This window comes from Xenopus tropicalis, chromosome 7 (assembly GCF_000004195.4).
Source record: "Xenopus tropicalis strain Nigerian chromosome 7, UCB_Xtro_10.0, whole genome shotgun sequence".
In the NCBI taxonomy this organism is placed as follows: Eukaryota; Metazoa; Chordata; class Amphibia; order Anura; family Pipidae; genus Xenopus; species Xenopus tropicalis.
The window spans coordinates 34,252,706-34,270,055 of record NC_030683.2 but is presented as its reverse complement, the minus strand read 5'-3'; the positions used below and the strand labels follow the sequence as shown (position 1 = coordinate 34,270,055).

Here is a 17,350-nt window from a genome sequence, read left to right as displayed (position 1 = left end):
TCTTGTCCTGAATGATCTAATGTTTTTACTTTTCTCAAGATATGTATAAAAGCCTAATATTTCCATTACATCAACACATATTTTGAGCTCTAAGTGAGCCAGAGAACCAATATGTAAGTTGTATTTGAAGGCCATGAATAACCACAAATATCTAGGCAGGCATGGGATGCAGACTTACAACAATCCTTTGGCCCAGACAAGTTGCCCAATGCCAGACTAATTAACTCCATACTGGTATATGAGCCAGCCTGAAACACATAAAACATATACAAAGGCGCCTTACAATTTTCATCTGGTGCTTATATGTAAAACTTTTTACATATCTTTTGGCAACACCTTCTCAAGAGTTTAGAGGAATTAACCAAGAAGTTCTTGTTGATGTGGAAACAGCTACACTGTGCCTCCCTCAAAACAAACCCACACAGTAAAGCTTTCTGCCTATTGGGTAATCGGGTACACTGCCCTGGCATCAGTCATTGGCCAAAACTGACTTCATTAGCAAAATGTTCTATCTTCTGGCAAGACTGGAGACAATAAGAAACATAAGGCGGACTCCATGTAAACTTGTAAGAACATACTAACCAGTTGGGATTTTAATGGGGAAACTGGAAAGTCAAGGGACTGATGTCTTTTCTTGAAAAGACTCCCTTACTTTCACCTTTTTCTTTCCTTTTTTTTCCCTTAACTTTGTCTTCCTCTTCACTTCTCTTTCCTTGCATTGTTTTAGAGGCATATTTATTCAAAATTCTATTAAGCACACTATTCAATAGTACTACTATTGTTAAAAACACTATATTTGTGGCTTGCCTAATGAAAGATTTACAGAGTTACACTTACTGCATGCTGCATACTTGTTTCTGTGAATGGCGCCGCCATCTTTGAAAAGGTTTGCCCACTTCCTTTCCCTCACCGTCTATACTGAGCATGTGCAGCATTCCCTCCCCCCTGAGCCTAGGTAGCACAGAAGAAATGAACAAATCAGTTGCGGACACGTGTTGCTATGGCAACGGCAATTCCGCTTCTCATTGGCTGGGGGCGTTACTAAGGAGCGTGCATAGACACAGCAGGGAAGGGAGAGCACATTATACACATGCGCACAAGAGCAAAATACAAGGCACTGCCACTTAAGCCTGCCGCTGGCAGCCCACAGGAATAGGGGGAGAGATTCTGTGATGTCACAGGAGTCTTCAGAGTGCTCTAGGCTGCCAGTGCTATATCAGACACAAGACAGCAGGGATCTGGAAATCAAGCTATATAGTGAGTACTTTACACCAATGCCTCTAGACTAAGTGTTAATTTATAAGAACCTTTCCTTGTCCTTTAAAGTATTTTGAATAAACTCACATTTAAAGGAGAAGGAAAGTCATTTAGACATTTTACTGCCCATAGATTTGCCACATTAATGCCACCTAGAACGCTATATTAATTCTGCAGAAAGCTTTACCATACCTGAGTAAAGAGCCCTAGAAGCTCCCTCTGTTTGTTTAGGATAGCAGCTGCCATTTTAGCTTGGTCTTCGTAGCTTCCTGCTGCAGCTCTAGAAGCTGGTAGCTCAGATTATACATTCCTAAGGGAGGGGTGAGTTTTATAAATTCTTATGGGAGGGGGGTGCAGGAGAAGGGAGAGAGCTGTGCAGACTCCGACCCCGGGAATGAAGAATTTTTCTGAGAGGGGAAGTCTGATACTAAAGAACATGTTTACAAAAAAGGAGACAAGAAACCCTGTGTTTCGTTTGATAGAGGATACAGTGCAGCGTTTCTGTGAGTGCTTATGCCTGTATTTACATAGACCTTTGTAATAAAGCTTACTTATTTCTTACCTTTCCTTTTGATAATTTATTAAAAAATCCAAATATAAAAAATACCTCAAATGTCTGTTTTTATCTTCATTTTTAGTGAGTTTTTAGGCTAAATTTTTTTCCAAAAACTCAAATTAAGTAAATATTTTAAATTTTGCCTAGGACAGCTCCCATTGACTTTTAAGTGACCTTGCAAGCTTTTGCATGCCTAAGTTTTACATTCCAGTTTTTTGTGCTTTTTGTCCTTAATAAAAACATAAAATTCATGATTTTTAGTGTCAGAAAGTGGAATCACAGTAAAAATAACACTGATAAATTGGCCCCTTATTGTAAATATAACTAACGTAGTGCAGACTGTGTTCCTTTGCCATGTATGCCTCAAATAAATAGAGATATAAAAAAAAAGAAAACTGTCCCTTTATACATTGAACAAAAGAAACCCCGTGCTATAGCGAGTTGCTATTTTTTCAGCTGCGTTATTATTTTCTGTTAGGAGCATTGAGATCTGAAATATTTATTCTGCAGCATATTTTGCCGTATTTAGCACTATTAGCAGTTTTGGACAGGTAGAAATTAGGAGCCAATTATTGAAATAGATGTAAGGTCATAGTACTGCTAATTTTCTGTCTTTCATATTAACTTATTTGTTAGTTGCTACATCCGTACAAATTGTCCACTCATCAGTGATCAATCTACGCATTAAATTCATTTTCTGGGCTCGGTTCCATCTCGCATTTTGCCTAGCCCTGCATTTACAGGTAACATTGGACATGTCCTTTGAGCTATTTAATATTAATATTCCTAAAATAATGGAATAAGCAAAAATCTAATGGATCACTGCCATCGTTACCTGTAATCATATTTTGTGTGGCTTTCTACAATCCCTCATTGATTTTCTACTCCCCCCCCCAACCCAGTATAATATAGTTTTTCAAGCCACAGAAAAACAGATAGAGGCTACTTATAATAAGTAGCATAACGTATAAATTATTTCAAAACCAGAACAGTAGCCGGCATTATTGTTTTTCTGAGTTAAGGTATCACTGTGTTAGATCCAATTTCCATTGAATTATTGTATATGGGATATTTGTGAATTATTTTGTCATATTCTTTTAGGAATTGGTAAATGCCAATGGTATTGAAGATTAGTCCGGTAACTCGGGCTTTGTCCATGAAATGAACACTCCTGTCAGGTGTAGTACTGTGTCTATTATTAGCTAGCTAAGGTCAATACATATACATGTTTCCAGATATTAGACTTCCCATACTGCATTAAAGAAATAACGCATTCTCGTCCATGTATAATTCATATTCTTCAACTTCCCACCAACACTATTGCTCTGCCCCTATTAAATTGCACTTTCATTCATGACTCTCTAGGTTTCTCATGTTCTCTCCTACCTTATAATTTGTTAGCATTCTAATAATCATATATTCATAAGAATTGCAATTACAAGGTGTGCCAATCTCTCACATGAAGAACTGTTCATAGAATCTTTCTGATTGAATTTCCTTCTAGTATCCATATTGGGTTTCATAAGCACATACCAGCATTGCAGGTTGTGTGTAACAGTTACCTTTATTGTCATCTCCTTAGGTCAGGCCTGTCCAACTGGAGGCCCGTGGACTGGATTAGTCCCTCAAAATTAATTTTGTGGTCCCAATCTGCACTAGGGCTCTAGCCCTCAAATACGCTGTATGAGAATTAATTTGCCCTCTACATGAAATAAGTTGGATAATGCTGCAGCCTAAGTGAAGAAAACCCAAACCTAAAGTAGATATTAGGAATACTCTCATATAGGAAACTTTGGCCTATCGCCTATAGTTCATAATTGCAGTTTCTAGTAAGGGTCCACTCTCCCTCACTATTTTACCATATAGTAGTATATAACTATTTTCTCTAGTCAATCTTCCAGCATTAAGTTGATCAGCTATTGCACAGAATAAATGGGGAAATTTCCAGTATCACTGCTGTTGCTGGTAGATGTTCCATTATCTAGTAATAGAAAATGGAATCTTGGAACTGGTGGATGTTAGAATTGGAGCTTGGAACTGGTGGATGTTAGAATTGGAGCTTGGAACTGGTGGATGTTAGAATTGGAGCTTGGAACTGGTGGATGTTAGAATTGGAGCTTGGAACTGGTGGATGTTAGAATTGGAGCTTGGAACTGGTGGATTTTAGAATTGGAGCTTGGAACTGGTGGATGTTAGAATTGGAGCTTGGAACTGGTGGATGTTAGAATTGGAGCTTGGAATTGGTGGATGTTAGAATTGGAGCTTGGAACTAGTGGAGTTAGAGCTGGAGCTTGGAACTGATGGAATTTAGAGTTCTGAAACAACTTGTAGCTGCAAATCTCTTTCCGAATGTAAGCAAACATCTTCAGTGGCCACTTTGATTACCCTCTACTCTAATTTTTAGGTAGGGTGTATGACTGGATTGTATGAGACGTTTACTCATTTTCCACAGTAACCATTTTTCCATGTTAGCTGTTGCTGGGGCCGCATTTAGGGCGAAATAGAGAGCAAGGTGGGATACAAAGAGAGTTGTAAGAGGGAATAGGAGGTGGGATGGGGGTGGATTAGAGGGGGTCTAGGGGGCAGAGAATAAGTTATTACAAATTTACCAGCAACTACCCTGGGTGGTATTTTACCAGCCAGGATGGTGTAATACCAGCTGGGTTTCAACCCTGCAGAGGCTGCATTCAAGAAATTCGGAGGGGGAGCCTGGTTCCTGGTTCTTAACTGTCTGTGTTTATCCGAGGGCTGGCACTTTTCTATTGTTGAAAACCCAAGCAGGGGAGCAACATCATGGGGGCGGGTAATGTCAGGGGCATAGCCGGTGACATGGTGATTGTCTATTGGCCAATCTCCACGTCAATCTTAAAGAGTCCTGCCTGGTTTCACTAATTTGGAAAGCCAGACAGGAAGTTTTGACCAGGACAAAAGCCGGGCAGGTAACCCTAGTTTATGCCCAGATGCTGGAATTGTTGGTAGGTGTAGTTGGTGCTGGATTCAGATGGGGAAATGTAGGTAGCAGTAAGCTGAATGAGGCCCAACATTGTCTGCAGGTTAATGCAGTATGTATAAATGATTGTATGATAACATCCACTAATGGAACTACTTGTGCAGAAAGTCTGTATTTTATTCACTTATGCGAGATTTGATGTCACAGGACTGATAAATAACACTATTTACTCTGAGTTTCTGGAACATAACAGATAATGAAATAAACTTGTCTTTTTTTCTAAACTGTAATACTCACTGCTATTTGTATAATTATTCATTTCATTTCTATAAAGTGAAGGAAATACAATATAAAAACACAGACACGCCATCCCGACTTCATTAGCATACCAGGGCCATACAGTGTGTCTTCTCTTCTCTAAATTTGATAAACTGCTCACAAAAGCCCATTTTCAGATATCACAGTGCTGAATATATTAATTAAAATCATAAGTAAATAGAATTTAATTCTGCAGTAAGATGCTCAAATTTAAAAGCAGCGTCTGCATTTCGAGGCTAAAGGACGGTTGTTATTTGTTCTCGCTCAGAGAAAGAAAGACAAATCATCTGTTGCAGACTTGTAAATATGTCTTTGCATTCCCTTTCTTAAATTCTTCCAGGTTTTTAAAAACCGTCCAACTGCACAGATGCTCCTGTTATCAGTAAACAAATCTTAATTTCTTCCATCACTCAGTAAGATGAGATTAAAAGAAAGGGGAAGACAATCACAACAGAACTTTAATAATTATGTCAAGTTGCAGTGTGAAGAGCTTTAGAGCAAGTTCCTATGATGTGCCATCCCAGCAGAAAAGTGTCAGTTTAAATCAATTCCACATGTTCTGAACATTGCAGTGAAGTGACTGCAGGGGCGGGGTCTAGTAGCCCAGAAGAGTGAGCCTGGAACAGGTGGAGCGGCGCGAGGCCATGACAAGGGGTAATAGGGACCCAAAGGAAGTCGGTGTGTAGGATGATGGGAGCTGTAGTGGTAAAGGAACAAGTGGGAGGAGGAAGAGGCAGTATAAATAAAAGAAGCAGGAATATGGGAATGACTACCTCGTGACAGCTGAAGGGAGAGGACAGCGTTAAGTGTATTGGTTTGATTAGTCACAGCTTAAGATGTGGTGGGGCTGCCCTAGGAGGAGCCAAAAAGGGGCTAAATAGATCAAGGTACAGGTGCTTTTCTGCAGGGGCAGGCCTGAGGGCTAGGTTATGGGGGGAAAACAGTCATAGTAGGCACAGGATGTGGGAAAGTTTGGTTGTGGAGGCTTAGACACAGTCTTGAAAGGGCTCTTCAAATGTCTAAGGTTAATTTAAGGTTAAGTTATTATAATGGTAAGAATTATAATGCATATATATATGGACTTAAAGACATTCTGTGCATTAAGCTACCAAAGGATGACCTCCCCTTTAAGCAAAACAGGGATTGTTTGTCCATATATTGCAATATATTCAAGCTGGCCAACTACATCAGCCATTCCTGATCTGGCCAGTCCTACACTCACTTTTATCTGATTCAATAAGAATTCTATGTAGAAGAAGAATTCTAAGTTGGCCAACTTGAAGTATATTACAATATATGGACAAACAATCCCTGTTTTGCTTAAAGGGGAGGGCATTTATTGGTAGCTTAATGCATAGAATGTCTTAATGTTCTGTATATATTGATAATAGGTGAGTGCAGAGGACCTCTTGTTGTTGTCTATATGAATTTTGTGGTCACAGGCACTCCCGCCTAATGGTTTAAAATTTAGTGGTTGAGCACAACTTTCCCTTTTTTTATTATACTAAAAGTTAATTTAAAGGTGAACAACCCCTAAAAACCCCCCAAAAATAGGAGTCATAATTATTATGTGTTACATCAAAAAAAGTGTTTTTGGACTGTTTTTAATCTGCTTTGCTATAAGATTTGTCACAAAGGAAAAACCATCAAAAGTAAATGCAATTCACTATATTTCTTGATTGTGACTTTAACATAAGTACTTTGTAAGTCAGTTCCAAAGCCTTTGCTATTACAGACGTATGAATAGAACATGTCTTGAATCAAAATCAAGGACAATTCTGAAACCACTTGAGAAGGTAAAATGTCCCTTTTTTGCTGTTATATATGTATATGTTCTTTTAGGTGCAGAAGGTTAATGGCATATATATAAATTTATTTGTTTTTCACTCCAGATGAAGGTTTCTGTGTGAGAACGAAACGTCAAATAATAAACCTTTCTATTTTAGCATTTACATTTTGCTCACATTTTTTTAAATCCTAGGAGTGCTGTCCTTGTTCCAGTGTATATATATATATATATATGGTCTTGTTTTAAAAAAAAAAAAGCAACTTAAGTCTAATTAGGTTCTGCCTTTTTTTACCTTAGATACAATGGGCCGAATCTAGTGCTGAAATATATCAAGGAGAAAGGTCACCTAGTCAATATAGCTGTGGATGAACGGAGCTCACCGTATTATGCTTTACGAGATCGCCAAGGCAATGCCATCGGGGTTGCTGCCTGTGATATTGATGGAGATGGAAGGGAAGAAATCTATTTTCTAAACACAAACAATGCCTTTTCAGGTAATCTTGCTTCACCTACAACTTGTCTCATGGAAAACATTTAGATTCCAAGCACGGTTTATGCTTTTGCTCATCAATCATATAAAGGTAGTGTTTTGTTTATAAGTCCTGTCTATGGGGCTCTAATGATACACACATTTTATAATCTTGGTTATATCTGTAAGAGATGCTGGTTGTGATATTGACAGGAGTTAGACAGGAGCTCTTCAGTATGTTTTCTCATCTGCAAGGGGCCTAAGGTGATATAGACAGTAACCAGGCTGTCTCTTACTCTCATGTAATTTTCTGATATAATCTCAGGAATGGAGGGTAAGATCAACTGTGTGGATCAAATGGCAGATTTTGTAAGTAATTGTTTGCTATAAGTTTAAATGCTAGATATGGGTTCCAGATTTTGTCTTGTGAAACAAACGATTTTTGGATGCTCCAATAAAATAGTCTACTTATCTTTGCATCGATCAGACAGGTTAAAAACATTTTCTACGTGAAACAATGACATTTGTCAGTGGATGGAATGATCAGATCATCGTTATACAAACGATCAGTGCAAGTGCCTTTATTCTGAAGGGTTGGGTTAAATGCAAAAGTAATATTTATGATCTTGCAGCCTACACAAAAAAGATATGACAAAAGTCTACTCACATATCATTTCCCACTGATGGTTTTATTATTTGTTAAAACAACTGGTTAGCTGATAAGACCATTTGTTGGGTGGCCACAAAATCTGCCCGTGTATAGCCGTTGACTGAATTGGCAAATTATAAACCAGTGTTTGGCCGAGGTTGATTTTTGAGTTTTGGTCGAGGTTAAATGGGCCCTGCAGAAAATCCTTTGGGCTGAGGGCCACATATAAAGTCCACAGACAACCACCTTGCTTGTACCATTCTTGTAAGATGTATGTTGCGAAACTGGGCAAAACTATCTCTTTGCTTGCATGCCCAGGTTAACTCTTACATTCTTGTACCAGCTACACATTTAGAAAAAGAATATAGATCCATTATAAGTAGGATTTTTCTCTGAAGTAAGACAAACATTAAAAGGACAATATAATACAAGATAATTGCTTGTTGAAAAAAAAACCTGTTTATTATTATCTTCTGTCAGAATGAAAAGTGTTGCATCTTTAGTTTTCAGCAGAGCAATTGTGCCAAGCGCATCAGCACCTTGCGACTGCAACGATGCTGGAATTCTTTGAAAAAAGGCTGCATGTTGATTGTGCTCCACATTGCACTCGTGGATAAACTCTGATTTGTCAGATATATGTAAATGCCCTCCTTTTTTAATTTCCTGGTTGTAGCCATGGTCAGATGAGCAAAATAATCACATATAGATAGCAATGATGTGCCAAGAACCTGCCACAGTGTCACCTGCCAGCATTCAGCTCCCCTCTCGCAAAGCAGAGTTAGTTGGGTTCCTACAGACAATAGCTGCCTTTGTCAACCTAACCTTTAATTTCCTTGCCAATAATCTTTTTTTTTTAAGAAAAGAAAACAGCCTTATGATTATTGCCCTCACATTTCTTATTTGCCTTGACAGCCTGATAACAAGATAGAGCACCAAGCTGAAGAGCTCTGCTTTTCTTTGGGGAATTACCATCAAGCAGATTATCTGTTTGTTCTAATACTGTATATAATTCATTTTCAATTTGGCTTTAATATTTTTAAATTTTTAGAATTTTATAATGTTCTGATTTGAAATTAAAGGCTCTGGCTATAAATTCTGATTGTAACATACAATTGCAAGAAAGTGTTACAGGTTTTTTCAATTTGTTATACCAAATCAAGACCATTGTTATTTTCATTAATGATGATGGAACTGATAACCTTCTAGCAGTTATAGATTAAACCATTTAGTTTAAATGAATTCATATCAATGTTTGCCTGTCTGGATACCTGTACATACAGGGCTAAATGTGGGTTATTAGTTACAAGGATTCTGCCTAAAAGTCACAGGCAGTAGAATGTGTTTTTGGTTGGGGGGCCTGGCAGAGAGAATATGCACCAACCAGAAGTGCAAAAATAAACCACGCCCTCTTTTTTTAATACCACTTTTAAAGCTCTACCCTTCTGGGGGATATATATTAAAAGGGAACATTGTTCCTAATCTAAAAATCCACAATAAATTGACATTATTAGATTATTATATGTGGAGATATTAGGGGGGTTGGTTGCTTTGTATTGGTGCTATATGGGTGGGTGCACCAGTATATCCAACCCCTCACCAAGGGGAGAGAATTGTTCAGTGGCACCGGGTAGAGTGCACACTTCTATGGCAAACAAGGAATGCTGCATAAAAGGACAAAAAATATGCATGCGTGATGAAAACCTTTATTGATGTGTAGTATGTTCTGGTAGCACCCACTGAAAGGAATATAGCTGGTCTACACGAGTCATGTTATACCATGGGAGAGTCATGTTGTACCATGGGAGAAAGCGTATTTTCAAAGCCTTCATATTATACTAAGAGGCCCATGTACTGATGTTTGTATTTTGTTTGTTTTCACAAATCATATTTTAGGGCTAAACATCAAGTATTATACAAATTACTCAAAATACATTAAAAATCTGTAATTTATTAAGCGTAAAAACCATGAAAAACAGTAATCCAAAACTTTGCCATCTAAAAGCTGTCAAGGTCAAGTATTCAGTAGCAGCAGTCTTAGGCAAATTGTAATCATCTTTATTTAATTAGGGGTTTTAAACAGTTTTGTGATATTTTTTTTTTTTCATGTATGACAATGAGGATTTTTATTCGGGTTCTTTTCTCTTTTATTTTTTACATTCGCGGTTTTTATAATCAGATTTTTTTAATAAATGAGTAGGCATTTGTACTTTATTCAAAGGTGAGTTTAGTCATGACAGAAAAAGACCTAAAATGACACAAATTTGAATTTTGATAATTAGGCCCAAAAGAGTAGGTCCTGCACCCCGAGCACATTATATAGTCAGACACAGTGGACACTGTGAAAACTGTGGATTGGGATTTAAAATAGGCCCTTGGATTTCAGCTACATTGAGGCGCAGGTAGCTCACCACAAGCCCAAAAAAAAAACTCAGGTCTATAGAAGAATGCACCAGTCCATGTTGCAATTGCAAGAGGATTCAGGTTACTACTCTGGGTCTGGCACTGACAACCTAAGGATATTTTATTGTGAAAAGCGTTTGGAACAGACATTATATAGTATGAAGTGGCTATTATATAGGCTATTATATAGTATGAAGTGGCTATTGGCTACTGGTACCACAATAAATGCAAAGAGATACAGTAGGGGGTATCATAAGTAAATTATATAGTGAGAGACAGTGGGTAATAGTACCACTGTACATGTTATTTACAGTGCGAAGCAATGAATACTGACAGCCAAAGCACATTATCTATGCTAAAAGGCAGTAGGTACTGACAACCAAGCCCATTTTATACAGTGGTGGGTACTGCCCCGAGCACATAAAATACAGGGATAGACAGTTGGTACAGACACCCCCAGTATATTATACAGAGAGCAGTTGATATTGGCACCACAAGCACATTATACAATTAGAGGCAGTGGGCATTGGCACCTGAATCACTTTTTGAAGAGGTGGAGAGTACCTTTCAATTTTGCACTCAAGTTATGTAATAAAAGGCACTAAGTTTGCTCAGGAGCAGTAAACCATAGCAACCAATCATCAGGTAGTATCTACTGGTCACCTGTTTAACAAACATCTAATTGGCTGCTATGGGTTTCTGCTCCTGAGCAAACTTACTACATGTGGGGGTTACTGATTACAGTGATTAGCTGGGAAATTCAGACTGGAGCACGGGGAATCAGTAATGCTGAATACATTTTTTTATATCTTTATCCTTTCTGTCCCTTCTGCGGCTCCTCTCTCTCTGACTTGCTTCAGAAACGCTGTGTGCATAAATCAGGGATGGACTCGCATTAGAAGCACTAAGTGTGTATCTGAGAAGCCATGGGAGGGGGGGGATTGGTTAGTTTAGCAGCTCCCTAATTCTTATGGTCCCTCCAGGTTTCGACATCTGTGTTGAAAGTTCCCAGGATTTGTGGGTTAACTAGCTGGGCTTAACATACAGGTATCTATAATGAAACACATTTATTTGGTACCTGGGGAATCTTGGAAAGAGGTAATTGATGAAGGTCTGTATTAGTGATTTAATGGGCATTCTTGGAGAGTTTGATGAGTTATTGGACATTCCTGGTACTTATAGATTTTGCTGCTGAGGGCTTAATTGTGATGGATTCTTGAGCAAAGTTGACCACTAGATCATATGATGATATAAATTTAGGTCCATAGTTTATCACTGCAAAAGAAAACAAAAACTGAGGAAACCTCTTTATCACCTTTTGAATATGTAGCATTGCATGGGCTCCCTCAAAAAGGTCCAGTAAATACAGAGGGGACAAATAATCCCTTTTCAATTCCAGGATACAAACACAACTACAGGTATATGCAAGAATGCACAAATCTCATAGGTCTAGAGCTTGAACAATGGTAAATAGGATCCGATGTTGGACAGTACCAACCTAGGAGTTGCCTGCATTAGACCAAAGGAAAATATTTATGAAAACCTTACATCCTAATGTCCCCAGTTAAGCTCTGTTCCCTGGAATATCCTAAATTTGTTGGAGAGAATTCAGAGCCCCTGGAGACCTACCTCACTGTTCTGGTGTTGCCCCCACATACAACCATTTTGGGAAGAGGCTTTAACTCTCTTAAAAATATCTTGCCAGGATCTTGATAATGATATCCTTACCCTCACTTTGGGGAAGAACGTCCAAACAGCACAGAAATTGACAACCCATGCACTCTCTGCAGCTTGAATTTTCATTGCTGCTACATGGAAACAATTCCCTCTCTGTCAGAGGTGAAGTTATGAGTAATCATACGTCCCACAATTCCTTAAAATGTCACTTAGAGGTGCTGACCTTGATCTAACAGAAACCAACGACTGATCTGTATCTCTGTCAATCAATAAACAAACTTTTGATACTTACTGTGATAACTATCTTTATATTGTTTGTTTATTATAACAAAATAAAACTCAAGTTAAAAAAGAACAACCTTCGCACCGTTATGATAAAAGTACAAGCATATGGTGATTTGTATTAGGAACTGGTAGGAATGTTACAAAACGGCACTATCGTTTGATTGTCTTTTGGTATGGCTGCAAAAGGGGCAAATGTACATGCTGTGGCCCAGTATCTCCACACTTGCTTAACCACCCGTATTCCCCAATAAAGCACACTACAACATCTTGGGTGTAGAATGGACCACAGCTTTATAAATGTAACATATAAAGAGAACATGTACACAGCTGCAGGTGGCAGGTTGCACAAATGTCCCAAATCGACAGGGGTCTCCAGCAAAGGTGAATTTAAAGCTGTGGGCTACTAACCTTGCCCTAGCTTAAAGGAGAAAGAAAGGCTAAGTCACTTCACAATCTAAGTGGTTGGGTAACATACAGGCACAAATTGGAAGGTAATAGTGCACCAGGTATGGGCATTTGGCCTTAAGTGCAGGACTAGGCAAAATAATGTTTTAGTGCTCCAGATATTTAACATTTTGGTACCCCACGGTAAGCAAAGCTTCTCCTTTAATATCTTCCATCAATACTAGGCTGTTGTGTGAGAACCCCACCAAAAATACATCTGTGCCAAATGATAAAAAATGAAACAATAGCTCAGGAAAAAAAGGGAAAAAAAATTGGATGGGAAGAATGGAGAAAGTTGTGCTCAGGGTCCTCACCACCAATTGCACCATATCTGTAGGTATGGGTTTTGGTGCAACTTGGAAAGTAAAGATGGCCATACTCAGCCTCTCCAGAACTGTGCATTGGGTCCTTGGTGAGCCATGTTCCTAAGGGCTCTGGCACACGGGGAGATTAGTCGCCCGCGGCAAAACTCCCTGTTCGCGGGCGACTAATCTCCCCGAGTTGCCGGCGGGATGGCAGACGCGGCGGGGCGATTTCAGGAAATCGCCGAAAAAGACTTGCGAGTCTTTTTCGGCGATTTGCACAAAATCGCGCCTCCGCGTCTGCCATTCCGCCGGCGACTTACATGTTCGCCAGTGGGATGGCAGGGGTAGGCAACTCGGGGAGATTAGTCGCCCGCGAACAGGGAGTTTTGCTGCGGGCGACTAATCTCCCCCGTGTGCCAGAGCCCTAAATGATCAGCATGACTGAGTGGCAAAGATGTGTTCAGGCAGCCACTACAACATGGGTATTGTGGTGTCTTGTGCACATTGGCTGTGAGATGGTAACAAACAACAAGCTTAACAAGGACTAACAAGCCTTCTGATAACGAAACAAATGATGCCGTTTTATTTATCCCATATATGGAGCACATACAATTACACGAATATATTGCCTAAAATCTATGCATCACGCCACCAGAATGAATTTATAATACAGGTATGGGATCCATTATCTGGAAACCCGTTATCCAAAAAGTTCTGAATTACAGGAAGGCTGTCTGCTATAGACTCCTTTTTAATCAGGTAATTCAACATTTTAATACATATTTCCTTTTTCTCTATAACAACCAAATAGTACTCTGTACTCAATCCCAACTAAGATATAGTTAATTGTTATTGGAGGCAAAACAACCCTATTGGATTATTACAATCGGTCAATATAACCTACTTCACCGCAGCTATCTCTGCACAGTGGGGGTCATTTATAAAATTTGTGCAGCACAGAATTATTCTCACAGTGAACATATTTGCCCTGCTCCTGTTTATATTTAGAAAACTGGACAAGATTGGTGCATTAAATGTGCAAAACATAATTGAAAATTTTTATTAGCAGTGTGAATGTGAGTTACACCACAACTTTGGTGGCAGAAAAATATTCACTACGGCTGACGAGGCGTATTGCGGATATTTTCGGCAAGCGGAAAAGCGCTTGCTGAAAATACCGCCCTACGCCTCCTACATGTGCCTGCACCCGAAAGAATAGAATACACTCGGGTGCAGGCACATGTAGCCGAAATACTCATAAAAACGTGACTTGTCTGCCATCAGCCTTAACTGATTTTGCAAACTGTGAATTTATATTCCCAAAGTAAAAATTTACGCTATATTTGCACATAATGAACACGCACAGAGGGAATGCTCATTCAAACCGCAATGTCATTTGCAAATTTTTGTGAGCTATTTCACTGCAATTCACAAAAAGGAAATATGGCCACAGCAGTACAAAATGTAATAAAAGCAGTTATGGGAAAACACTCGCAAAATAACCATCTACCAAAAAAAATATGCGCTGTGGAACTTTATAAATGACCCCCAGTATGTCCCTGTTTTCCATCCTAGTTGAACCGGTCTGTTGGCCCCCTTCAGCTTCTCAGAGTCCTTAACCACATTATCCGACAGCAGATTGGAACTAGCAGCACTAATGTAAGAGCCGTGCATGACGCCCCCTCAGAGCTCCATTACCTGTAAATGTACTGCACGCCTCAGCGTAAATAGAAAGAATGCTTCCCCGTAATGTGAAAAGGGATTTCCTTTTAGTACCAAGGAAAAAACTGGAGTGGGGTACCATTTGTTACCAGGTATAATGGGGACTCAAAAATGTATTTTTAAGATGCACAGGCATATTTTCTAAAGAAGGATTATTAGTGACCATTCAAATCTTACATCAGTCTAATAATATAACAATGAAAAAATTCTATTGAGGGTTTGTTTTTTTCTTTTTAGTAGCCATAAGGCACATGGTTCCACATTATTAAAAGTTCCCTTAGCCTCCATATCCCAGGTCCTATACATTGTCAGTAATAGATCCCATAACTTTATTTATCCAGTGTATGTACGCAGTTATTGTTCTGGTATGTATATGCTCTTAAAGGGGATTACAGGTATATGATCTGTTATCCAGAATGCTCGAAACCTGGGGTTTTCCGAATAAGGGGTATTTTCGTTATTTGGATGGCAATCTATTAAGTCTAAAAAATTATTTAAACATTCTTTAAACCCAGTAGGCACATTACTTTGCTTTTTATAGAGCTGACCTGAGGGGAGTGGTGTGGTGTAAGAATGCCAGGGACTGCCAATATCTGATATATCTTATAATCTTATGATTATTACAGTGGGTTGGGGGTTGGTTTAAAATATGGTGTAGTTCATTGTTCTTTCCTTAGTGTGAGTTCTACAGGATTGTGCAACTTATTTTTTTATACTCTTTACATTCCCTAGACACTGGACCTAATACATCCCCCAGACGGTGCAAGTGATGTCATGTGCATGGCTGTGCCTGATGTCACTTTTAGTGTGTGTGAAGTCACTTCTGGTACCAGTGATGTCAAACCTGGGTGAAATTGCCTGGACCACCTGACTCAGACGCCAGACTTCTACCAGTTGGTCTGGTGGCTCCTGGGGAGGATTTTTATCTTTTTCATTTTTTATTGATTATATAGCCATCCTCCATAAGCCTGCTGCCCTATGCACAGGCCCTTGGGTGCCTATATATAAATACGTCTCGTGATTAAGGTCCCGTGTACAGTGTGTACATTGGATAATTATAGGGGATATGCAGCATCAGTATATTTCCCTTATTATTATTATTATTATTATTTATATAACGCCATCAATTTGCACTGGGCTTTACAGAGTAAAAGTTTCCAAATACAAGACCAAACAGTTAAAATATACAGATAAACATTTCCCTAAAAATGATTCACAGTTACATTTGGATATTGTTAGGACAGAGGGCCCTGCTCCCAGGAGCTTACATTCTAAGAGGGAGGGCGAATAAGGCATAAGGTGAAGGTAACCAGTGTGGTGGTAGAGTTCCTGGTTTGTAGTCATGGTGAATACCAGTGCTTAGTGAGCATGTGAGCAAAGAGTAATGGGGCTTCTTGGGTAAGTTGCTGAGGGCTTAAAATATAGGCTTGAATGAAAAGGTGGATTTTAAGTGACCGTTTAAAAGCCTGGAGGCTCTCTCAGTGTCTAATGGGATGGGACAGAGTGTTCTAGAGGATGGGTGCAGCATGTAAGAAGTGCTGGAATGCAAGGGTAAGAGAAAGTGTGAGGAGGAGGAAGGAAGTCATGTGTACACTGCAGGTTATGTCTGGGGGTTAGAGTGGTTTTATACAGTGGTTCGGCACCAGTTTGTGCTTTGTAGGTAAGTACAAGAACCTTAAATTGAATCCTGTATATGACAGGTGCCAGTGCAGAGAGTGGCAGAATTTGTGCAGTGGGAGGAGAGGTGTATGAGTCTGGGGGCAGTGTTCAAGGTGGATTGAAGTGGGGTCAGTTTAGATAGGGGAAGCCCACACAGCAATAAGTTACAGTAGTCTAAGCGAGACAGGATTTAGTGAGTGTTTTAATGTGGGGACTGAATGGGATGTGACTAGACCGTGAACTTGGGAACTGGGGTTATATAATTATTTCTCACGCAGAGAACCAGAGTTGGAAGGTGGGAAGATCGGCAGTTCAGTTTTTTCCATGTTGATTTTGAGGCAACAAGAGGGCATGGATGCTGAAATACAGTCAGTATGCTGTGAGACAGTCAAGAGCGAGGATAGGTCTGAGGAAGAGAGGTAGATTTGAGGATCATCTGCATAAAAATGATAATTGAAACCCAAATGAGCTGAGTAGCGGAAAATAGGAGGGGTCCTAAAATTGATCCTTAAGGTACGCCAACTGAAGGAGGGCATGGAGAGGAGGAGGAGGCTGTATTTAAAGGATTGATTAGAAAGATAGTAGGGGATTCAAGATTGAGCAGTTTCTTAAATCCCTAATGAGGATAGAATATGGAGCAAGAGAGAGCTGCAGAAAGGTCAAGCAGGATTAATAGAGAATAGTGGCCCTTTGATTTAGCAGCGTTTAATTTATTTGCTACTTTAGTGAGGGCTGTTTCTGTAGAGTGGTGGGGGTGGAAGCCAGACTGAAGTGGGTCAAGAAGGGAGATGTTAGATAGTGTGATTAGTTTATTGTGTCGTTTTGTGTGTTAAGTGTGCCAGGGTTGTCTGTTGGTGCAATGTGGATGAT

The 17,350-nt window shown here is 39.4% G+C and overlaps 1 protein-coding gene across 4 annotated transcripts in view; it reads left to right on the top strand.

Moving 5' to 3' along the window:
* Positions 1-17,350, top strand: part of crtac1 (cartilage acidic protein 1) — a 302,413-nt gene that overhangs the window by 90,173 nt on the left and 194,890 nt on the right. For all 4 annotated transcript variants that reach the window (XM_031905179.1, XM_012966738.3, XM_031905180.1 and 1 more), the window contains 1 exon segment: positions 7,168-7,364. In XM_031905179.1, the coding sequence (XP_031761039.1) occupies positions 7,168-7,364 (197 nt within the window).